At 39.4% G+C, this 25,474-nt stretch overlaps 1 protein-coding gene across 5 annotated transcripts in view; it reads right to left on the bottom strand.

The window, feature by feature from the left end:
- The window catches only part of DIAPH2 (diaphanous related formin 2), a 170,678-nt gene that overhangs the window by 43,548 nt on the left and 101,656 nt on the right, over positions 1 to 25,474 (bottom strand). For 4 of the 5 annotated variants that reach the window (XR_009933664.1, XM_062503109.1, XM_062503107.1 and 1 more), the window contains 2 exons: positions 18,194 to 18,329; positions 8,767 to 8,862 (listed from right to left, as the gene is read on the bottom strand). Coding sequence is in view for 4 of the 5 variants with exons in the window: in XM_062503109.1 (XP_062359093.1) it covers positions 8,767 to 8,862; positions 18,194 to 18,329 (232 nt within the window). In the remaining variant the exon portion in view is untranslated. Of the gene's footprint in view, positions 1 to 7,602; positions 7,743 to 8,766; positions 8,863 to 18,193; positions 18,330 to 25,474 lie in introns of those variants that run through there. The other variant, XM_062503110.1, reaches the window with a different exon arrangement.

The raw sequence follows: 25,474 nt of genomic DNA, 5'->3' as shown, positions 1-25,474 counted from the left end.
TCGCCTTATAATTATTTAAATAGAATCTTCTTCACCAACAGAAGAAATACCCAATGCAACAAAAAATGGAAGAAAAAAATACAGAAATCCCAGAGAAAATGAGAAGTGAATATAATGTAGATCTAAGGAAGAACTCTAGTATCTTTGTTATTTTTAGACCTCCATCTGGAAGGCACTGTACAGTGCGTATACAGTTTTTAAATAACAATATTATGACATTATATACTTCCATAAGAGGGTAAAGGAGATGAGCTAATGCACACACTAATAGATGTATTAGTGATAATGTTATAAAATCTTGTATCAAAGCCTGTTATATCACTTTTTCCCCCAAAAGAGAAATCAGGTGTGTAACATGCGGAGATCTTTTACTGAGACACAACAAACCACCCCAAAGGTTCAGCTCTGCAGTGTCTTCTGAGGATGGCTAAATAAAACCAGCTCTTTTAAGGCTGGTGTCTGTTTTTTTACAGAATTAAAGCAATTCCAGGATTTGAAACTCAAAATACAGGACTATCAGAATCATTATTAATGTACATCATCAATCTCTCACATCTGGTTTTAGTCATCATTAAAAATAACTTCACCCTAATTGCATCACCCTTTAAAGTGTAACAGCATTGAAACTGAAACAAGCTAGCAGTGCAAATGTTCTACAATTAGCCAGCATGGATAGTGTTCAGGATGTGAGAGCAATTTTGGAACTGCATACATTACAAATGTACCAGCTCAGCTACATTATGTTGAGGCAATAATGTGCAATAATTAGATGAACCACCTGTGCTGCAGTTTCAGAAATGCAATGGAGAAAGCAACAGGAAATTGGGTTTGAAATGATGATTGACCAGTTCTCAACACTGCTCCTGAAATTGCAGCTTGCCTGCAGCACAGTGAGTGCACCCTGACAAAGTGCATTGTCGTGCAGAGTCAGGCCTGCAGTCTTCTAAGCCCAATATATTGTGAATAAATGGCCAGAGATGCTTTGTAGAAAGATGCAAAAAAATCACAGTATAAAAGTGCCCAACAACCTGCCAATACACAAAACACCTCCCTGAAATTATCTTCTCCCAAATTCCTAGAAGCATAAAACCAATCCAGTTGACGACGAGGTGATATTACAAAATCTATACCACAAAATTGGTAACATTTTCCACTTGTAATAAGCTATAAAGACCAAACTCTGTTGTTGGGTATCACACCTCTGATGAGCACCACAAAGCAGAAGTTGAAGCACGGAACTCAGGTTGCATTGTCCATTCCACACATGGTGTCCTCCTCTGCACAGCTCCTTCAAAACCACTGCTGGCCTGACCTGTCCCTCTGCCACTGCACACCTGAGGCAGATCTTGAACTTACCCTCTCACAGAGTATTCAGCTAAAAGATCAGGAAAATAAAATTCCTTCAGGCAACTGGAATTCTGGCCTCTCCCAGAAAGACATAGCTAAGATGGTATCAGTGCTCTGTAACAGCATTGTTATTTTGGGTGTGTTGAACACAGAATCTTATCTTTTTCTGCTAATGCAACTAGAAAATGAGAAGTTTCATGGTTTGCTCTGTTACATCATAACCCATAGGGTAAATACTGCCTTTGCAGGAAGGAAACTAATTAAGTTCTTACAGCTGACAGCCACAATTAAGAACTCTGGGCCAGCGTCTCTGTGCTGAGATTGGGGGATTCAATTCTACACTGTGTGCCCAGAACAGGATGGAACAGAAATCCTCCCTATCTACAAAATAACCATTTGCACCTAATGTCACTTCAATTAATCCCCTCCCAAGTCATACACTGCAACAGTGATTTTCATCTCTTTCCTTTCCATTCATTATGTATATATATTAAAATATGAAAGCCCATGTGCTTTACCTCAGTAAACAGTACTGTGGGAGAAAATTTTTCAAATAGAAGTGTTTCACAATAATTGCATGATAACAGTGTCAGCACTGACAAAGGAAATTCAAATGGCCAAATGCAAATTAAGTTAGCCTTGCATATCGTTCATTACTACTCATGTAGTTGGTAAATGAATGCATGAATATCCTTTTTCTGCATGTAAAAGAAGTTCCTATAACTTCAGCTACTGCATAAAAATGTAGCCAAAACTCAGCTATCAATCTCTGGAAATGGAGGCCTTCCTATCTAGCAGGCCATAGCTCATTAAAATAGAACAGTTTTCAGATTCAGTGTGAATTAAAAAATAAATAAAGTCAGAACGGTGAGTGACTTCCAACTTGTATAAAATCCTCCTACATGACCTTGGCAGCCTCCTCCTGGAGCACTCTTTTTGAAAGGCTGCTTACTGTGAAGAATTCCCTGCTTCTCAGAAAAGTTTTATTTTATTTCTAAAAAACCTACTTCACAACACAGGTCATTCAAAAAGGCTTTTGGATTTCTAAGGGTTTCTAGGAGGTTCCGAGGCAACTGTGCCAAATCAACTCTAAGAGAAAGAAGCTCCATAATAAACATTGTGTGTGACTCCAGAGCTGTTCTGGGTGCCTGCAGAGTCCTGTGATCAAACAAACAAAAACAACTTGAAAGAAATAAATATAAATAAATACAACACTCAATTTCAAGGTCTGGAACAACTTGCAACTGTCTGGCACAAGCTCAGATGTTCTGTGGTGCAACCTGCAAATTCCATGAGGCTTCAGAAAGATCCTCAGTGCTTCCATGGAACTCCCATCATCATTCGTGGACAGTGGGTTTTTACTTCAAAAGGCACAAAAATTTAGAATTTCCTATTTTTGGATCTTAGGGCAATTCGATGAGTAAAGCAACACCAGTGCTGAATTTTAAAAATGCTGGAACTTGAAGAATGTTCTGAAACTTTACAGGGAAAACTTTTCCCACTGCACTGAAATGCACTCTGAAGCACACTAGTAAAAACAAGGGGTACAGAACTCTCCTTAGCCTGGGTAAGTAATTAAATGCTTTAGATGAACAACCAACTGAGAGGTAATTAGTTACAAGTACATAGCACAATAACCTTCTGAAGGACATTTTGCAGAATGTGCACGTGGCTTTGCCATTTGATGGCACATTTTCATTTGTTCAGGAAAAGTTCTTGTACTGGGAAATAAGAATAAATGTATTCTTATTTATATTCTTATAAATGACAAATAACAACTTAGGTCTAGAGAAAGCAGCAGCAACAAGCACCAAGAGCTCACAGTCCCATTTCTCTGTGTCTGTCAAGTTCACCAAACATACATAAACACTTGACATGCTCCAGGTCAACACGTGAACAATCTCCTGCACTCCAAGACCAGAAAAATCAGTTTTAAAGACAACAAATCCATCTCCAGCACTTGCTTCAGAGAAGGGTAACACACCAAGAGAGGTGAAAGCAATTATGCAAATGTACAGAATTGCTGAGTTTCTTTCTGCCCAGCCAGTGGTCCTGAGGTGCTTCCAGAGCCTCTTCACTCCTTGCCTGCTCAAGTGTGCTGTCCATCTAAAAACCTGGAGAATCCAGTCTGAGCAAGCTGGAGGCTGAAGCCTCTTTAGTCCCTTTTTGTCCACTTCTCCTCCATCCTGCTTGTAAGGAGAATCCCTCTGAAAACTCATATAATTCAGGTTTGGGCTGCAAGAGACCTTAAAAATTACCCATTTCCAAGCCCCTGTCATGGGCAGAGACACCTTACCCTGTCAAGTAAAATCTCCACATATTAAAGCTATTAAAGTTTCTTTCATGCCAGGCCACCAGAAAAATGTATTGCCTAACTACTCCTTTAATTACAAAAGCCGTAAGACAAAATGCAGACACAGTAAAAATAGATTATACCACAAATACCTATTTTTAAACAGCTTTGGGACTGTTTATGGAGCTCTCAGGACTCAGGTAACTTGCTGAGATTCGATTTGAATGGTGCCCATATTTATATTTAGAAATAAAAGTAAACTTAAATCTACAATAATGCCATGATAGCAAAATGAGTATATTTATTATTGGCTAGCTCTTGCTATTACAGACGTGGTAATTTTGAAGCACTTGGATCATGTGTAAGTCTCATTAGCCCACAACACCTGACCGTAAGCAAAAATCCTCCATTACACAACTGAACAGCAAACATGCTTTTAAATGTTCAGCTCCTATGAATAAAAATGTTTGAACAGATGAAGAAGTTTAAAATACAAACTGATTTTTAAGCTTGAGACTAAATTTCTGTAGTCCATAATGGATATTTCTAACTTCATAACAGGTATTTGATGTCGAGGATCTGTTCCTCTGAAAGATACTTTATTGAGCACAAATTCAGTGCACCCCCCTCCTCCTTGCATTTCAGCATTTATAATATTCTCACCAATTCAGAGACGCAAGCATATCAAACCCAGCTTATTTAGACAACTGTCACATACAGAATTACTGACAATGCTTTCAGGAAAGCAAATTTGCTTTGACTGAAAGGTTTTATTTTAATGTGGTTCAGGTAAATGAGGACTGTGCACCCAGAAACCCTCCAGATTTTATTTAATATAATCATGCGAAGGTAAAATTAGTTTAGCCAGGTAGACAAGCAAAAGTGAGTCTTTAAGCACAGCTGTATCTCCAAGCAGAAGACACAATATTCCTAAAACAATAACCTCTAATTAGAATTCTGATGCAATGTAAAATATCCACCTACTTAAACAAACCCATATTTTAAATTACAGTGTGAAAATTACCAAAAATCATTTAAAAATTGGAATACTCCATTACCACAGCTCCTTTTTCTCTTGCAAAAATTAAACAAGGAGTGGAAGCCCTTCAGATGGCTCCCACCAAAGATACAAGTCAGATGCTGAGAGTGAAGCAGGGAGCTTCACTGTCTCCCTTTCACTCCCAGGGTGTTCTCTTAGCATGGAAATAACGAGAGAGCAGCAACCGATTTGATTTCAAGGCAGGCATTAAAAAAGAATCCAAGAAGTGTGCTAGGAGAGCACAGGAATTCCTCAATGACTTCACAGAGGCTCCCTAGAAGAACCCTCACCCACGTCCCCTGCAGCACTGCATTGCCTGCAGTGAGAGCCCACAGAAATAATGGCCCAGAGCATCAGGGATTGCCAGAGTTTGTATATATGGGAGAGGGCACTGGTTATTAACACTTAAAGAAATTTAATTCCATGACAAGAAACTTAATAGAAAGAACCTTAGCAGAATAGTTAGCTCTGTGCAGAAATTTGCTTAAGCTAATTTAGAGAAAAATTATTCCTGAATTGGTCTTCTTTTAATAATTTCCCACCCCAGGGGCAGGACAAAGGGCAGGGATTACTGTGCAGCAGCAGTACTGGCTGCAGATTCCAATGGCACCCTGGGATAAATGCCACCCAACACTGTTCTTTATTATGCCAATATTGGCAAACTTGCAAAATGCAAGTGTGTTTTTGGAAGAGGAACCAACATTTCTAGAAACTGATTTCTAATTATTATTTTATAGGCTCAATAAGAAAAGCCATCCACTGAAAGGACAATCTCTCTCCTCCTAAAATCCAGTGGCTAGAAACAATAAAGATGGAGTAATGAGCTCAGGAGAGAGAAACCACACAACATTTTTGCACGTGGAGAAGTCTACAGAAGAAACAACACATAAGAGTAGAATGAAATGTAAAACTAGAGCAGGGGGGGCAGGAATTTATTATTATTATTATTACTTCCATGACCTGATATAAAAACCATTTTTATTGGAAAAGTCTGGGGTTGTAATGCAACCCATTAAAGTGTAGCTTTTCATTTCTAGGCTTAGCAAAAACATAATGCAGTTAAACATGTTAGAAATGGGGTTTATTCTTCTGAACCTGTCTGTACATTTCACCATTTGATTTTTCCCCAGCAGGAGCACTGCAGTGTTGAGCAGCCCCCTGTGATCTGGAGGAACAGAGCACCACTCCCTTCCCTTCTCCACCTCTTACCCAGTCTGAATCTGACTGTAGATGTTTTGAAGACATGGCCATGTAAGCACAAATATTCTACAAGGCATAGCAGCACCCTCTGTACCAAAGGCAAACTGAAGAGGTGGAATGACACTTTTGGGCTGGTTGTAAGCCTGTAGTAATGGGAGCTCTGTTATCCAAATTAATTAATCCTTCCCAGCTCCAGCTCACTCACCTAAAGCCAGCAGGGAACACACACGGGGACTTTTTAGCCTTTTTTTTTTTTTTTTTTTTTTTTTTGGCAAAGTTGTGGGGTTTGAGCCAAACTGATAAAAAATGCCACTAGTAGTGATGCTACAGTTTGCTCCATTTGAGTTAAATTTCCTTTGTGAAACCACTAGGAGAAAACACAACAAAAGCTAAATTTCCATGATCTTCTGGTTGCAGCCACTGTGAGGGTGTGAAACCTCTCTAGTTTTAATTTGCACTATGAGAAGATGCAAGTACAATAAGCAAGTTTGGAAAAAGACAGATCTCGAGTGCATACATTAAAAATGTACAAAAATGAGCTTACTGCATTGCTGAGTGGTTTTGGGGGCATTTTCTTTGTGGGTTTTTTAGGGATTTGGACAGGGCTTTTTTGCCTTCCTGGAGGGGCCACCTGTTACCAAGGAATTAGCCAAGCTACAGAAGGTAAGCAAGCAGAAGTCGTTCTTTCTCCTTGCTGAATGACAACCACAACTGACAGAGAAAAATGAGATGTGTGTCCAAACAGGCAGAAAACAATAGATTTTCCTCTCACATCATGATGTGTAACCAAGACAAGCTCAAACCCAAAACTCGGCTGGACAATTCTAACTTTGGAAATAGCAGCACCTTTACTTTTTTTCTTTTTCCTACAAGTGTCCCAAAGCCAGGCTGATTCCAGAGGAGTTCAGCTCCAATAATGCACAGGAAACCCCTGCACTGTGCACTGCCCACAGACACAAGTATTCCACTTGCTATACAAATGCCAGTCAACCACATGACCCAGCAAGCCCAGAAATCCCCCAGAAATCTCTCCGTTCCAGCCCTTTTATTTCCCTTTTTTCCCCCTTCCACTGAACCAAAGGAGTTAATTGTTTATTCCAATTTCACTGGCTGGAACACTGCAGGACAGAGTGGCACCAAAGAAGAAACTATTATTGTTCCTTTTTTGCAGGAGAGATGTGGAAGTTTGCAAATGTGGTTGCAGGTTTTTCATTCTGTAATTCTCTGCTCACAAGTGTCACAGTCACACTGTTAAGCACTTTTTGGTTTGTAGACAAGTCACTCATGAGATGTCATGTATGTTTCCAAACCACATCAGAAAATTTACATGAAAGTTTAAATGAGATATTTGGCTGGGACTAACACCTATTGCCTCCTATTCTCAATTTTGTTACCCCTGAAAACTTTACTTTATGGCTGCCTTCTCTTATAGAACAATTACAGTTGGCCAGAGGTTGGAGCTGGAAGACTCAGTCCTTTTTTCACAGTGACATCTCCAAAGTCAATCAGCTCCTTAAATTTAAAATCCAGACCCCACTAGAATATCACTTGACTCAATGAAATTGCAAACACAGAAGTCAAAGTAACTACATAAACCAGATCAGTCAAAGGGAATTTTAATTAGCTCTGTCCTCTGTTTTGCTGGAGTCCCTGGTTTTGACCCAGGTTCAATCATCTTCTTGGTTCTCTCAGCTGCAGCAGATTTTGTGCAATCTCCTCTGGTCCCTGGGAAGCTTTGCTTTGTCACCACTTGGTGACAAATGTCTCCTCGAGTCACAATACAGAAAAACCATCTCTCAAAATGATACTTCTCAAGATAGGAAAAAAACCAAATTTTGATCGAGGAGATCCTTCATGTCTGATCTGAGAGCAGAAACAAGCCCTGAATTAAGAATGATACTGGAACTGGAGCAGAACTGACTTCATCGTATGAACAAATCAAGTCGCTTATTTTTATTTTTTCATAAGGTCATACATATGGCAAATTAAAATTAATTATGCACTACCTTTGCTATTAAAGAGGGCTATAGAAATTGCCTTTACTGTTCTGTTCCTCTAAAAAACATATAATCTGCCAACATGAACCTAACCCCAGTTCACTGAGGATCAGGTGGATAAACATGGCTTATTTATGACTCTCTTTTGCCAAACATATCCAAACCAATTTGGATTTTATGCCAAATAACTTCAAGTGTAGATTTTTAAGACTGCATTTTTTACTGTAAGAATTGTTTCAAATGAAAAATTGCAAAACAGTTACCATGAGCTTCGATGAAAAGTAAGAGCAGGGTAAATGCACTTCACAAACTGTGTGCCACTGGAATATCATAAGCAGAGAAGTGAAGGAAGGAAATGCTGCCACGGATCAACTTCTCAAATTTTCTCAAAATCAACTTTGCAGGAAGAAGCAATCGCTCAGTAAACTGGACAAAGTTCACTCCAATATTACTGTCTTCCTTAGGAAAATGAAGCTCTTTCAGTGAGTTTTTAATGTTAACATGCCAAATACTGCAAGTTGATACCAAAGCAGAACACATCCAAGAGCAGTGCTTGGAAATGGCGACCAGCTGAACACTCCAAGTCTTATTTGTTAAGAAGCCAGTATTCCTCATGGCACCACCTACAATAAATTAATTGTACTTACAGTTGTAAGAATGAAGCACGCTTAGTGCAGGGATGTTTAAATGCCATTTCAAACACAACAGGAGCCCTTAGAGCACACAGGAACCTGGAGGTAAAAACCCAGATCTTGCTGGGCTTTCACAGGACCTCAGCGCCCTTGAGCAGCCCAGTGGCTCCCAATGAAAAGTGTAGGCAAATCTTTGCCAGACACCTTCAGCCCGCTCAGTTTATAACCCTGAGTCTGCAGAAATTCAAACTCTCCTACCTTGTGGCCGCGGCGTTCGTTTCCTGCGGTCTCTGAAAGCTGCTCCCGACTGCAGGGCCTCCAGCAGACTGTCCATCACTCCTGTCTCGTCACCCTCTGAGAGCAGCAGGAAAAGAAAATTAAATCAGCACAACCAAAAGCAGGCTTTAGGAAGAAATAAAAGCCCAAGCGTTGTCACGTTTCCGTAACGCCGCCGGGTGAGACAGCCGCGTGTCAGCGCGAGGCTGCTGGCAGCGCACGGGCACCGCCTGCTTTGGGGCCAGGCTCCATTGGCAAAACTGATGCCAATGCTGCTGTTCTTCCAGCTCGGGGGGTCATCTGTGCGTGATTGATGCCAGCTTCAGCCTGCAGATGGGCAGCTGCTGCTGAGATATCTGAAGGCTTTTCTGAAGTGGAAACAGGTCAATTTAATCAATGCATCTGATGGCACTGAACAGCAGAAAGTTCAGTATTGCAGTACGGAGAAGATATTTTGTATGCTGCCTCCCGACTTCATGATTCACTAAATCTGTGGGAAAAATGATCTATACAATCAACAGCATGGATGGTCTTCAAATGATATAAGGAAAGAATGAAGAGAGGATAACCGTGCAGTGGAACTCAATGGTGTAACACTTCTTAACAGCTGAATTTTATTTCTGCTAAATTTTTTGTTTTGCTTTTTTTCATATCCAAGCTAACTTGCAGCCTTTAAATTGCTGGACTTTATGGTGCATTATGGAAATTTAGGTAGAAAAATTACTTCTTTTTATATATTTGACTCTTTACATTCCTTTGCATTTCAGTCTGTTAATAACAGTTGACAGCAGCATTCAGCAGCATGAGAAATAGAGGTCAAAGTACTGAAAGGTTAGAAAACTATTGATTAATACCTCCTTCTGTGCTCATATCTGTGTTATAACCCAAAATTAAAATATAAGTTAGAATCAGCAGGTAGGTGGACATTTCATCCACATCTCTCAGACTCCAAAGTATGTAATTCCCCATCTGGGAATGGGAAGATCATTACTTTATGCAAAAAAAATTACACTACGGTAAAAAAATCTCTGACTCACATGAAGTGTAGGAGGCTAAATGCACATTCAAGCTCTCAAATGTTCAAGTTTAAAAGCAGCCTATTAATGAATAAGTTGTTCTGTCCTGGCTCTCTGTTCCATTCAGATTTATTAGACTCAATCCAGATCTGATGTAGGAGCACACCTAAAACAGTTAACTGCTTCAAATTACCACAAACTGATCATTAGAATAACTACTTGATACCTTTAAACTATACATCAACCTGACTTAAACCACTGTACACACACGACACAGCACCTCCCTAAAGTTCTCTCCAGGGTGAGAGGAAAGGGAGCAGAGCAGAGCAGGAACCAGCACAAGACTCTGAAATACCAGGTATAATTACATTCCATCTAAAAGCCTGAAAACTGAGCTCCTGCAAGACAAATAAGCAAATGAGCTTCTCTCAATTCCCACTCACATACAAGGCCAGAATTTTCTCTAAACTATACAACATAATTGTTTTTTCTTTGTGCTTCTGATCCTACCCATACCTATTCATTGATTTGTGGCTGGCTCTGTATTCAATTTACCTTCAAAATCAAAGGTCTGTGAATACACTTTGTCCAAATTAATACACATCAAGTTGGTCTGAAACATTTAATGGCAGTGAGTGCAGACCCAGGACTAGTTAATCTCTTAGAATATTTAATGTGTACAAAAATTACAATATTCTTCGATCTTCATTACATGTAAGAGTTGGCAGAGTTTATTAAAAAGACAAAATCCCTTCAATACTTATGTAATGTTTATGCAGCCTGTCACTTTTTTGCTGAGTGAGTTGCTTTACCTGCTAATTACTGCAACTGCCAAAACCCAGCCTGGTTTTGGGATGCCAGAATATACAACATAAAACACATAATTAAGGAAGCTGTAGGGCAGAGTGATGAGATTTTTAACCCCTCAAAGTCAAATCCATGCGAGGTCTGATCTCAGCAGCGCATCTTAAATCTTCAGATGGTTAAGTGGGAACTGGACAAAGAACTGCATTTTCAGGGAGCCTTGATTAAAATTGATAAATAAAATTCAACACAAATTTCAGTCTTTCCCTATAGTTCTGGCTGCAGTTCTTCACACAGCACCAGCTATCTCCTCCATTTGTCTTTTTTATACCACTCACAGCCATTTATAGACACAAATAAGAAACAAAGACAGAAATTGCCAGAAGTTTGAAAACTAAAAACTTATTTCCAGCATTTCTGTCAGTAGAAATAAAATACGTAATCATTATTTCTCTTTTAGATGTCTTTCACTGTACACAAGGATAGGCATTTCATCTGGAACAAGTAATTTCCTTACTCATTGTTTCTTCTCCAAGCTGGCCTCGAGCATTTAAAAGAGAGCAAATGTGTGGAGACATGCAAAAAAAAAAAAAAAAAAAAAAAAAAAACCCATAGATGGCAATTTACTTTGATTTGCCTTAGCAAAGAGCCAGATTCACTACAGGTATGAAAGAGGACTGCAAAGGCAGAAGGACCCTCAGTCATTAATTGATGTGTTAACTACGAGCCCCATTTGTTTTTATTTGCATTTGACACTAATTCTATTGCAGCTTTGGTTTTGAGAGCCAGGCTGGGTGGGTTTTTAGGAGGTCTCAGAAATACTCATGCTCCTGCAGGTCCCAGGCTGTAGACCTGTGCTACTCAACATATTTGGACCACTTTTAATGATAATAAAAAAGACAAAAATAACTTTCTTCTTCCATGGAACAATATTATTGCTCCTTGCACTGCTGTAGGGACCCCACATGCAGAAGATTGGGAATAATAAAATCAACTGAAATAACTGAGTGAGTGCGTGTTAACTTCACAGCCAGGAAGTCTTAACAGGAATGGCCAAGAGCTCCAATCTAGAGAGGTGAGCAAAGAAACAGCAATGAGCCAGTGTGCTCAAAATCCAGCATCCTGTTTCCAGGAGCAGGGGTGCAGCAGCTGGATCACAGCATTCACAGAAGAGAGATCACAACTGGAAAAGAATTCATACAGCCAGAGGATGCATTCCAACAAGAAACTGGCAGCACAATTTCTTCACACTGCACAAAGCAGCCACTGAAGGGATGCAAGGCAAGCTCTCCTGTGCTCTGGAATCTGGGCAGTCCCAGCAGAGCAAGTGAAGAGAAAAACCAAAACCTTCCCAAGGCTGGGGCTGCTGAGGAACAGCAGCACAGAGCAAGTGAAGAGAAAAACCAAAACCTTCCCAAGGCTGGGGCTGCTGAGGAACAGCAGCACAGAGCAAGTGAAGAGAAAAACCAAAACCTTCCCAAGGCTGGGGCTGCTGAGGAACAGCAGCACAGAGCAAGTGAAGAGAAAAACCAAAACCTTCCCAAGGCTGGGGCTGCTGAGGAACAGCAGCACAGCATGCAGGGTGCCACTGCAATCAGCCTTGCCATCAAACCTGCCCGTGCTGGGGGCTCCTCCGAGCTTTCCATGAGGTTTGTCAGGCAGCAACACTGACAGAAGGGATCCTAACTCCAACTGGAGGGTCATGTTTCAGAAGGTGCTGGAACATCTTGGGACTACAGAAACTGCTCTTCACGTGAAGCCCCAGAGCTCAGCCCAGCATGGTCCAGCTCCAGGAGCTCTGCTTTGCTCAGCTCAGAACATGCTCTTGCTGCTGCAGTTTCGCTGCCTTCCCTGTTTGCTTCTGCCCTGATCACTGCAGGAGCACCCACAGGTTTTGCTGGCATATTTTTATTTCCTACCATTTTCCACATGCACTTGCAAAACATCTGGTACTCACTACTACAAATATACTGACTGCAAACTGATTGAAGTTAATAAGAAGTGTAGATGTTGCCCAGACGTTTGGGCAAAGGTTTACAGGAAATGTTTCCTAAATTTGTGCCCTTACTGGAAGAGTCCAGTCAAATACCACATTAGGTAACACATGCTGCCTCCTGCTGCTCCAAAGGGTTTTAAAATTATGCTTCTATTCACATCTTGCACGACCCTGTTTTGCTTTGAACTGTTAAGCATTTTTCAAAGTCTAATGTGTGTCCTGTAGAAACTTTTAAACAAGACTTTTTATTCATAACCAGTACCAGAATTTTTAATTGCAATATATTCAGTTAAAAAGGTCAGCTCTCAATGTCTTTAGGAAAGCGTGTTTTTGTGTTCTCCTCATATATTTGCATTTTATTCGTTTACTAAATTCATTTTGCATGCATAATAAATATCTGCAGGAAGCAGTCCTGCTCTGCAGCTTGCAGCAGAGTGGTGTCTCGTGACTCTTATTTACTTTTTAATTAAAGGAGAACAAGTTAGGCCAGTGTGACTGAGAAGCGAAGCCCTATCTCATGTCAGTCTACAGAATAAGGCAAACCCTTGCTTCCACACCAATTAAAAATATTGTTGATGATAAATCTGACCTCAGGCTTAAATAAATTAATAGGAGGAAAAAAACCGTGTTTTGTTGTATAGGCAGGCTATCAAAAACAATGTTTGAAATGCACATTTTTTAATTTATTGGGAGAAAATGTCCCAATGGTCAAAGCTGTGGCTTCATTGAGATGCCCCTGGAGCCTCTTCCTGCAAGGACCACACCTGAATTAGGCTGTAATGTGAATTACCTGGAACAAATGGGAAGTGATTGCCTCTGTGTGGGAAGGAAAAGATTGTGCAGCTCACCAAAAACAAAACAAAACAAAACAAAACAACAACAACAAAAAAACAAACAAACAAAAAAAAAAACCCCAAAAAATCCCATGTGATCCCTCATTAATTACACCTGTAAATAAAGTTCTGCTGCAGTTCCAAGGCTACATTTAAGCTACAGTACTGGGCTACTTTTAATTTCTGTGATGAGCAGATACATAAGGCAGAGCAAAATCATCAATGTTCTTATCATGGTTAATAATTCCCTCTTCAAAGTCCCTTATAATTGAACAATTGCTCTAAGATTTTAGGGGAAATAATGGTTTTGGGAACACATTTTGAGGAAAGGGGAGTTCTTACACATTCTTGATGACTTTTTACCTTTTTTTTTTTTGAATATTGGTGATGGCTTTGACTGGGATGGAGTTAATTTTCCTCACAGGGGCTGGTGTGGGGCTGTGTTTTGGAATTGGAAATGATGTTGATAATTTAGTTTTTGGTCTTTTTTTTTTTTTAATTATCACTGAGCAGCCCTCACACAGAGCCAAGGGTTTTTCTGCTCCTCACCCCATTCCACCCTGATTCCTGAGCCATCCTTATACTAAAGCTGATCAAGAATTATTTCTGAAATGCTTTTTAACATTTTAAGTTGTACAAACTATCAACTGCTATACAGCAGTCACATTGAGATAAACAAAATTATGGCTACTTTCAAAATTAATAACAGTATCAACTTTTTGAAACACAAATAATTTCTCTAAGGAAAAGCTGAATTTGCATAGAAAACTCCCCAAAGTTACTGCTTGTTACTGTTCAGCAGATAATACCCAAGAAACCTACTTTTAAGAGAAAAAAATGCAATTTTTCTTTCTTCCCTGCAATTATCCCAATCGCAGATTTGTCAGCCTAATAATTTTTTCCCCTGATATACTCAGTCAGAAGGTACCATATGGGCCATCTTCATTATCAGAACCAAATTTTTCCAGAACAAAACATTTAAAGGTGAGACTAAATTTCAGGCTGCAGTATCTAACTTCCTGTCCACACTCACATTTATTTGCATTTCTCCTGAGCTGTTTCTGACCCATTTAGCAGCAGTTCAGTAATTCTGACACTCACCCCATTCTCAAGACTGCTTTAAACTCCTGCACAAACAGATTTTATAAAGTTTTTCAGCAATTCCTGCAGAATTGCTTTGAAGAGGAAAACTCAAACCTCACCCTGGTTCTGTAGATGCTCACCTTTAGGCATAATGCAGAGCTCTATTTTTCTATCTATTTTTTGTTCTGTGAATATCAGGTTTCAGGAGGTGTGCAGCATATTGAAACAGACCATCGACATCAATATGAAAAATAATGACTTCCCAAAGGAATGTGAACATTTGCCTCATTGACATCCAGCATCACAAACTAATAATCTTTAAAATGCAAATAAGACCCAAGTTCTAGCACTCCAGGTACCCCCACGCAATCACCAGCCAACACAGAAACTCCAAAAGACATTTACAAAATAACATGTAACTCCTAATAAGCGTAGTATGAATTTCTGTTTATGCTAAAGGATGTGAAAGGAAGACAAACCAACCAGAAAAGCACAGAATCATTAGGAAACTGCAGCAAAAGCAACCTCTGGAATTGTATCCTGCACCAGTGAAATGGAACACCAGCTCAAGGAAACACAGCAGAACCCTTGCTCACTCCAGAACACACCAGTCTGAATAAAAAGAAATAAAATCTTCTATGGGGGTACTTGGAAAGTGAAAGCAGGAATTTCCATCAACCTCCAGCACAGAACTTCACTTGCATTATCTTCATCTGCGTTAGGGGAGAATGTTAATATGTCTTCAAAACAATTAATTCAATCCTAATTGGGACTGAGAAAGCTCATTCCCTCTTTTATCTGAATACTGGTAGTTAAAAGGTGATTTTAATTGCCATAGTAATCAGATATAATGAAGAGCAAAACTGTTTCTGATTAAATAACATTTGCATCAGAATTGCTGTTTCACACTTTGCAGCTCGCAGGAAGCTGAATCCCCCAATTCTTTTTCTCTCTCTGCTTCAGACATGCACACAGAAGCAATGCTGCAAGAATTTTGCAGATGCTGGATCAGATGGAAGTCATGAAAGGTTTCTCCTCCAAATTCCTCTCTCATCAGGAGAAAGAACTGGTCGTGATTTGAACTGTGGAACTTCAGATCTGTAAGTTTGTGCATAAGGCACAAACCTTTCTGTGCCTCCAGACTTCACCAGGAAACCTGGACTTTCCACCTAATGCTGGCAATCTTGATAACTTTTTGGAATATTCATTTTTATGGAGTTTTTTTGGTTTGTTTGTTTTTGCATTAGTCTTTAAATATTTTGGAACGTTCAGCAGGTTTATTTTATCAGTTTATATGCAGTAGCTCAGTTACACAAAGCACAAAACCACCAAACTGAGTAAATTCAAACTACTGGCAAAGTCTGAGTTACTTCACCACTAGAGGAAATATTCAGAACAGTTCTTGATTCTGGCCACACCGTGGTTTTCTACAGTTACATCAAGAAACAGATATTAATTTTAAGTTAATTAATTATAACTAACCTAATCTGGATTCTCCAGTGACCACAAAAAAGTTGTCACTGAATGATCACAAAACAGGAAAAATACTTGTTTATAGAAGCTTATAGGAGGAAAATGCATGAACCCAATTGCTTTATATTGCTTTAAATATTCCTTTATAGAAGGAAAATGCAGGAACCCAACTGCTCTGACCCCAAAGGCTGCAGCACTGAGATCAGATTTGACTCTGGGAGATCCAGAGCTGGGAGAGGGTGAGGTGAAAATGAGCCTTTGGGTGAAAATCACCTTGTCCAAGTGACAGCTTGAGAGGACATCTGCCTCCTTCCTCTAAGTCTGCTGTGTCACATTCACTTAGACAAATTTACAAACTATTTATGTAAGCAGCAATGAGCACACAGAAGTAGCTGCACCAAGAAAAAATCAGTTCTTTATCAGGAATAGTCAAGTGAATATCAATGTCATGGAATCCAGTGGGGATGGAGGTTTAGCCCTCCTCCTACCACACCAGCAAAACTAAAATATGCGAAATGGATATTTTAGAATATTTACAAATTGGAAAAAAAATATTTTAGAAGTATTAAATTAACTTTGTGTCACAGATTTACAAACATTAGTTATTTAAATGGCAGCTTCGGTGCATTGGGCCATGTAAAGACATTCACATATTTGCATTTTCATTAAGAGAAGACTACAATGCAAAACTAAACTCGAGTTGTATCTTTTAACAGGAAAAGACTTTCAGGATGGCAAGCAAAATGCTGTCAGTGCAGGGAGGCACCTGTGCCACTGCTGAGAGTGGTGTCCCCTCACCTGGCTGAAGAGTGAGGGGATGCAGAGAAATGAAGGTGTGCCCTTGGGACTGAGCTGAGGCAGTTTTACAAGTTGTAACTTCAAACTGAGCTCCAGCCCTTAATTCAGCCCAAGTCACTGACAACAGCATCCAGCACACTTTTCAACAGCTCACAAAACATTCTGGCTTGCATTGTCTCCAGTGGGAGCTCAAATAAACCCTCAAGCACTCTGGCAGAGGAAGGGTGATGAAGGGGTATTTTTCTGGTTCTTCTCCCACTCACAGAAAAGTGCCTGTCCATATTACCATGGACTTTTTTTGGCAGGTGGCAGATATTAAAGAAATATTAATCATATGCTGAAAGAATGGATTAGGAAATGTCTCATTAGAAATCTTCACTAGTTTAACTTCACAAAGAAAAGAAAATAAAATGGATTTATGCATCCCCTGTGTTTAAATTTTATATTTGGTTTATAGCTATACTGAAATTAGACTTATTTTTAAATTATCTGATAATAAAGTTTGTCGTCTATAGAAAAGAATTTCTGCCACAGAATATTCCATGCAGTGTCAGTGCCAGGTCAAGCAAGGCCAATGATAACAGGATTTGTGGCACCATTGCAGCGTTTTTCCCTGAGCAGGGCCTGTTAAATGGATAACAAGGACAGGTGTTTTTATAGCTGGGTCAGATTAACACAAACTCAGAAACTGAACAAAAAACTGCAAGTAATCTCTTGCCTAAATCCAATTTTACCTCTGCAGTCAGGTAAGGAATAAAGCCTTTTATTTTACAACCTTCTGGAAATCTGCACAGCATCAATATCAAGCCCACCCCATTCCTTCTGCTTTTTTACCTTCCTCTCTGGCAGAGAGGTCTCATGTGAAATACAATATTCTCCCAGCTGACAAGCTCAACACATTGCTTTTTATCGTGCTGAAATGTCACTCTGTACTCAGGCTCCAAGCTCAACTAGATTTTCCAGCTCCTAATAGGACTACTGGGAGAACATCCATTCTAACACAGACCCCCAAGCCCAGAAAGAAAGACATTAATTGCCACAATACCCTGATTATGGAGATGTTTACAGAATTAAATTAACAACAAAGCAAGGAAGACACTTCTTCTTGGAAGTCAATCCATAAGAAAAAAAAATCAATTAAGTGCTACAAATGCAAAAAAGCCAATAACTCACAACAAAACTCCTTGAAAGGGACATTATACACATTAAGTGGCAGAAATGGAGTGACATGACCAGGTAGGCTGAAACAAAACAGAATTTTCCATTTTGCAAAGTGAACTTTTTTCAGCTTTCAGAACAGTCAGCAAGTATTTCTCATATTGATCAGAAATAGCCTTCAGTTTCTTACTCCTGACTTGGTTTTGCCCTTTTTAACAATAATCTCTCAGCTAAAAATGGTGGCTTACCTTTGTTCATATCAATCAACTGCTGCTTCTTCTTCTGTCTCTCCAGCCTCTCCCGCTCTGCCTTCTCCTTGGCCAGCTTGGCTCTCTTGGTCTTCTCCTCCAATTCTCTTCTTTTGTTGTTTTCTTTTAATGCCTCCTGCATTAGAGGAAGTGAATATGAGTGTCTGCACACTGAAGAAAATCAAAATAACCTGGTTTGCACAGATACTGTGTTTACATGAAATGAGAGCAGAAACAAAAAGCAAGGACTTGACCCAATACTTGGAACATCCTCAAAAATCTTGGGGGGAACATAATGTACCACATTATTTGTACACGTGAGCATTGTTGATCAGAGCAATGGAAACTGAAATAGCTTTGCACTTATGATGAAGAAAAAAGAATTCTTTTCAGCAGCAACGTGCTTCTATTTTTCCCTATTAAGATTGCAAGTCTACCTTAAACCTGTGCCATGCTCTTAGGATGGGGGAGTGGAGAAGAAACCAAGTTTCCACTATGATGGAAATTCAACTACAAGTGGCTGAAACCCAGGTGCTAGAATTTAAATAGAATTAATTTTTTTTTTTAAATAGCTAGTCTGGATGACTAAAATACTGACAAAACAGGAGAAGAAATTGGAAACAGTTGAATTTTTAGATTATGACTAAAAAGTCTCTGAGGTAACAGTTTATACAAACCAGCATATTAAAAGCCAAGACTTCCAAACACAGAACATCCATTCAAACAAGGGGCAGCATCTTTCCAAGTGCCATTTCAGGACCCCACTGAGGTCAAACAGCACATTCCAGCCCTGTTTTGCAGGGACTCTGGACAGCAGGTGCTGGTACCCACAGCCTCATCCAAACTGCACCAAGAACTGCACTCACTGCCCCATCACAGAGCCAGCTGCACCAGGGACACCAGAGACACCTTTTCTTTCAGAGAAAAAGGGAACTAAAGGGCACACCCAATGTTTTATCCCTTTTGGTTTTGGACAGTTCTGTCACTGCACGTTCAGAGATTTCATTTTATTGCAGCTTCCCAGGCTGCAGTGGAAGCAAATGCCCTCAGCCTTAGGAGAGAAAGCAAATATGAAATGCCATGGTTGCACTGGTAGCTTACTTGGCCACTGACATCCTGGGATTAGGTCACAGATTCCAGCACATTTTCCACCAGGATATCTACAGCAGAGTGAACTAAACAAGCTCTAAAGTTTTCTTATCTGGGAATTCTCCTTGAGCCCAACTGTATGAGCTCTATCTGAAGGAATATTCTGTGGAAATTCAGGCTGCACTTCAGGAAATACAACGGATACCAATGGAGATTAAAAAACCCAAAACCTTCAAAATAAAGATTTAATCTTCTTGAAGAACAGCAAAATAACAAAATACTGATAAGAGTGAGAGTACCCCTTTTTTACCTATCCACACCTATCCACCACCTGGAATAGACTTGCTTTTTATTTCCCTCCATCAGGCAGTTGGACTCTTAACCATTCTGTATTTGTTATGTCATTTACTGCTATACATTTAGTCAGAGTCAGATGAAAGCTGAAAATAAATCATTGGCAAGAACATACTCCCACCACCTGCTATCAAAAACAGTGCAGAAAGCAAAATAAATCTATACTCATCTATATTTATAAACATGCTTTATATTTGAATTAATATTGCTAACAAATTTGATCACAGTTTCTCAAAACTGACTGATGATTAATGTAAGTAAAGAGACTTTTGACTCAGGTGTACAGTGGTTTCTAAAGCATTTGCTCTGCCTGAGTTATAGCAATCCTTTCAGTTTCTACAGCTCTACTGCAAAGGGTTATTTTTCTCTCTCATGGCATGTTTTATATTCCCCCAGACCTTCTCTATCCCAAACATTTGAGTTGCAGAGATTTCTTTTTATCCAGAACTGTGCTATTCCAGATGAACAGGTGTTTTTTCAACTATCAAATACCAGTGATCCCCCTTCTGCATAGTTTTACAGGCTAAATTACCTCAAAAGGTAAAGATCAGTAAAAAGGTAAAGATCAGGAAAAAATAACCCTGTAATTGGCATTGCTTTTAAAAGAGAGAATAAAAATCTTGTATGTTACTTGTTTTGTAACTGCAATATAGTTCCACAGTGACAAAGACCTTACTACTGCTCATAGGGATCTACTACATAACTAAATTTATTCTCCAATTAAAACTAAACTAATCTAGCAGTTTTAAATCAGACAGGCAATCCTCTGGTAAGAATAAAAGCCTTTTCAGCAACTTTAGAACACATTTTGAAAAGTACTCATCTAGATGCTGTCTTCTGAAAACATGTAAGTGCATGCAAAATAGGAAATAATTTGAGTGAATCTCAGGAGACAGAAATATTTAAATGCATAAATCCCTTTTATTGATGTGCTTTTCATGAGCCTCTGTTATTTTGGTTAGTGCATAAGGGCAAGCAGTTTTGCTAATTCAACAGCAAATTAAAAGTTGCAGAAAGTTTGAGCGTGGGTTTGCTTTGTTATAATAAAAACAAAACCGAATTATTGTCTCTCCTAGCAGAGAACTAGATTCAGTGAGGAATATTATCTCTTTTTAAGTGAGTTAGTTGAAGAAGCACATAGTTTGATGTTCCCCCTTGTGTTTATTAGGATTCACTGAAGTGCAGCTCTGGCACTCGGCTCTGCCAGTTTACAGCTTGGCTTCCTTAAGAAGCAAATAAAAAATTAATGCATCTCTTGCATTCTGTACATATCTTAAGTTCTGACAGACAAACATATTCACACATCGACACGGTTGTAAATAGACTCTCGAAGGTAAATTATTAAAAACAAGAAGAAAGAAAACAAACTAATGCACAAATCTCCCTGGATATTAAAGATGCAGTTGGCTACAAAGCGGTCAGGCACCAATAATGAGGCTGCCTGTGATCCCTCAGGCCTTCCCCAAATTTGCCTTGCAACTGCAAAATATGGCAACTGAAGTTCCAGCACAATAATCTTCTGCAGTCATGAATTGTTAGCAACGACCAACTCAGATTAACTGGAAGTTAATCTACAGAAATTCAGAGAGAATACAGCAGATTGAGCAATCAATTTACACGTAAAAGGAAGATCTTTCATGGGTGTTCCTTGGAGGACAACACACCAATTCATTCTTATCCCTATGAAAATAATGACACAGAGATGTAAGGAGCTGGTATGAAACAAGAGCAGACAAACTGAATTTCCTGCTGAGTGGCCACCAAGCAGGGAGCAGACAGGATGAGCTTTGGGCCAGTGGCTCCTGCAGCAGGGCCACCCCAGGGACACAAATGTCCTGGGCTTGCCAGGACAGATGAAGGGTTTGGCAAGTGGAGCTGCTGCTATGCAAAAAACCTTCAAACTGCCCAGGCAGAAGAGTTTACTAAACCAAATCTAACACTACCAGTGAAAAGCTGCATGGTTTCACTTAATGACTCAGCTGGGGAAGTTGGCATCATTATTAAATAGCCCTTGAGTGGACAGGCTTGGGAGTGTTTTTCCAGCTCCCTTCAACCAATATTTGGATAGCAGAATAAACACACACATCTCATTCAGGTTATTCCTGATGGAGACAAAGAGCTAAGAGCACGCACAAAAACAAAGTTGTATCATTGTCTTCACAAAAAGTCACACAGTTTGAAAACCCCAGGAAAACAAATGTTATCTGTTTGGGTAGTACAATCCCAATCCTAAAAGAGAAACCAAGGCCCAGGGCAGACCAATTATTGTTTTGTTCCAAAAGCAATCCTTTTGGATCAAGGAAGAGACAAATCCATGTTGTGGCACATCATCATGTGAACACAATCTTTTAGACTTTGTAACAAAAATTCTTTCTAAGGTAGGTCTGTAAGAACTGTTCATACAAGAGCCTGAATCCAGTAGAAAAAGTGAATTACTCTTTTTAACAGCAGGACATTGAATGTGAAGTGCTGAAAGGTTTCAAAGTTTCTGGGTAGAAATTCTTAACAGATTTTAAAAGAGACTGTCAGAATTACACACAGTGTAGCATATAAAGAGATAATGTAATTAAATAACAAAATAAAAATGCCTGGCTTGGGAAGGTCTTGCAGACTTCCTGAAAGACATGGAAGCACTGCAGAGGGTGTGTGGCATCACACTGCAAAGAAGTAACACATGTGAAAAAAACAACATTGAAGAGCCAGGCTCACACTGCTGCAATTTTTTCCTTGAGGTTTCTTACACCTTGCACTTCATGCTTCACTCTGTGTTCTGACAGGATTATCCAGTTCCATTAGCCTGCCTGGATTTTCCTCTACGTGCTACGCAAGCAAATATGAACTTAAAGAAGTGAATGAGCTGCAATTTACTCCAACATCAGCATGCTAAACGAAGCTGCAATAATGCAGTGATCAATCTGAAATCACAATTAAGACAAATATGGATTCCAATTATCAAATTCTCTTAATAGGATATAGGAACAAACAGAATGATGAGACTAAGATTAAGTATGTGGAACAAAATTGGGGAGAGTTTAGAGAAGTCAGGTTCATTCTAGTACAAAGCTTCTCAGAAATAGCTGAGTGCAGATGTTGGCATCTGTAGCCTGCACACATCACCTGTGCAAGGGTCTCTTCTGGACTTAGGATCGGGCCCAAGGGACTCAGAGCAGGCAATGAAGTCACTGCTTCACAAGAGCTTTTCAACAGCTTAAGTTCTGCCTCAGCCAAAATCCCACACTATGCTTTGCTTTCAGAGTGGAATGAGGGTTCAAAATCCTCACTTCAATATTACAAACTTCCAAAGATAATGCCTGGAAATAATGACATTTCTCAGTTGGACTCACTGCTACCAGCACTGAATATAAAACAACAACAACAACAACAAAAAATCTAACAAAAGCTTTTTAATCCTGTTCCTTTCAAGATTAGGAAATTTAACTTCATGGTTTCTTCTGGACCACGTTCTCCCCTGTAACTTTTGAAATATTCTTTAATCAATGGCATCCTCTTCCCTGAAATATGACTTCCAGTGCTTTCACCCCATCCACAAAGGCAACCACCTCAACAGAGAAATAACTTAGGTCAGAACAAAATCCCAACTCCACGTAGGCAGCCTTTTCTACACAGTTTACTTGAACTCAGTTTAATTTCTTTTATTATTTACTTCTACACCTTTTGGGGAGCTTCCAAGAGAAATGTCATCCTTGTGTTTTACATCATGAATGCACACTTAGCTAGCAGCACTAACCTCTTGTAAAGAAAGCTGAGCTCCTGCTCCTATGTGGACTCCACCACCTGTGTCCTTTCCTACCTACACCTAATTCCTGATTTGTTCAGGATAATGATTAAAACCTGTTCTGCTCAGCACTAGCTGCATGTACCCACTCAGATGAGAATTGAGAGAGCTTACAAAAGGTTTGTATTTTGGGTTTGGGGCAGGGGGGAGGAAGGGCTTGCTGGATATTGCCTATAATAAGGACAGTGCTTCACTTTTGCAACCATCTCCTGGGAAATTTCGCTGAAGAAAATACTTCTTGCTCATTATTCTTGATTTTTTTCCCAGTTTCCTGCTAGCTGGAAACTGTTATCTTTCAGGCTGCATTAAAAAACTGTTACTTTTTAGGCAGAAGGGATGAAGTGTATTCCCAGACAAATAACCAGAGAGAACAATGAATAAATAGAGCCTTTCTTTTAAACCACTCCTGAATTACAAACTCAATTTATGAGTTTGAAAGCTGGGAATTTAGCCTGACTATGCACTGTATTTCATGGTAAATCAGATGTTTATTATGTATTTATTTATGCATTGTATATTCATTGAGTTATATTACTATAGCAAACGACCTGCTGCATTCTAGGGACATTTCAAAAAAGCCACCAAAAAACCACTCCTGAGTCGCAGAGCTTGAAACTCACTTTGAAGCAAGTTATAAACACAAAAATTAGGAAGAAGGAAAGGTCTTACAGGTACATTTATACTCAGGATGCTGAATCCACTGTGATAAGAGCTGGTTTTTATGAAGGCAACACAACAGATGCTCTGTGTCCTGTCTCATTCAGAGTATCAATCTTCCAAAACCTTGAAGCCCAGAGCAGTGGTCACCAATAAAAAGCATTCAGTTTGCTGCTCACGTAATGGTCTCCTCATTTTGGGGAGATTTTCACTTTGTGCATGTTGCACTGCAGGGCACACAGCAGCCATCAGTCAATACCAGTGTTGATGTAAAAGGACAATTTATTTCACTGGTGCTTTACCAAACCCATCTCTCATTCTGCCAGCTGATGAGTTACTCACATCTGCTTAAATACTGACTGGAACTGGAATACAACCCTTTTCCTCTAAGTACATTTATAATGGACTTTAAGATTTAATTCCTTTTTCAAAGACCTGCATTTAGACAAATGTGAGGGAACCCTGATAAAACTGACTACCAGAATAAAAAAAATATTAAAAAACACTTCACTCAACAAAGCAGCCTCTCTGCATTTCACACAACTATACCCAAAAATCCCTTTTCCTGCTTCAAAAACAACTTGGTTTTTTTAGACTCAGAATTCACCTTTAAGACCATCTACATTAAAAGGAAGCCCACAGAGCAAACAAAATCTAAAACATCATAATAAACTGGGTAAGAAAATAGGAAGTTTTCCAATCTAGCACTGAGGTGGAAATTTCATACAACTTCCACAGCACAGTCAGACTGAAGGGAACTTTATGTCCATTTACCAGTGTGGGCATGACAGATTTGGTGGATGTTTTTAAATCCTTTGCCACCAACACAAACAAACATTCAGAAAGTGACAGCCTGGAAACATTACGGGTCACTTGACAGAGAGTGTGAGACAGCAAGTTCAAGAACACAAATGGAAAAGAACAAACTGGCATCTTGCTCCAGGCGACTGATTACTCATTATTTGATAAGAGCCTGATCCTTTTGGATCTGATCTTGTAGCAGGTTGCAGTTGTCCTCAAGGTCAATCAAAATTTGCATTTACTGTCAATGGAATAAAGGACTAAAAATCAAAAAAATATTTGTTCTTCAGAGTCCTAAATATTAAAGATATTATTATCCAGTGGGTCTTTAACTGCAAAGAGGAAAAAAGAAAACCCACAACAAACCACCCTTTTTGCTACTTTTTATTCCATTTCTCTGCAGTTGTCAGCTCCCAGAGAATACACCTTTTTTCTTTATTCTCCAGGCTTGGATTTGACTCACATTGCACTGGCAAAGGAAAATCCTATAGAAACACTTAATTCCTCTGATACTCCAGCAACCTGAAGAACTTTTGAACCTCCAAACTAAACTGGCTCAGGGCACAAGAAAGGAGCTTGATTCA

The sequence above is a fragment of the Cinclus cinclus genome, chromosome 15, assembly GCF_963662255.1.
Source record: "Cinclus cinclus chromosome 15, bCinCin1.1, whole genome shotgun sequence".
Taxonomy (NCBI): domain Eukaryota; kingdom Metazoa; phylum Chordata; class Aves; order Passeriformes; family Cinclidae; genus Cinclus; species Cinclus cinclus.
The sequence above is the reverse complement of the archived record's forward strand: the minus strand, read 5'-3'. Positions and strand labels throughout refer to the sequence as shown.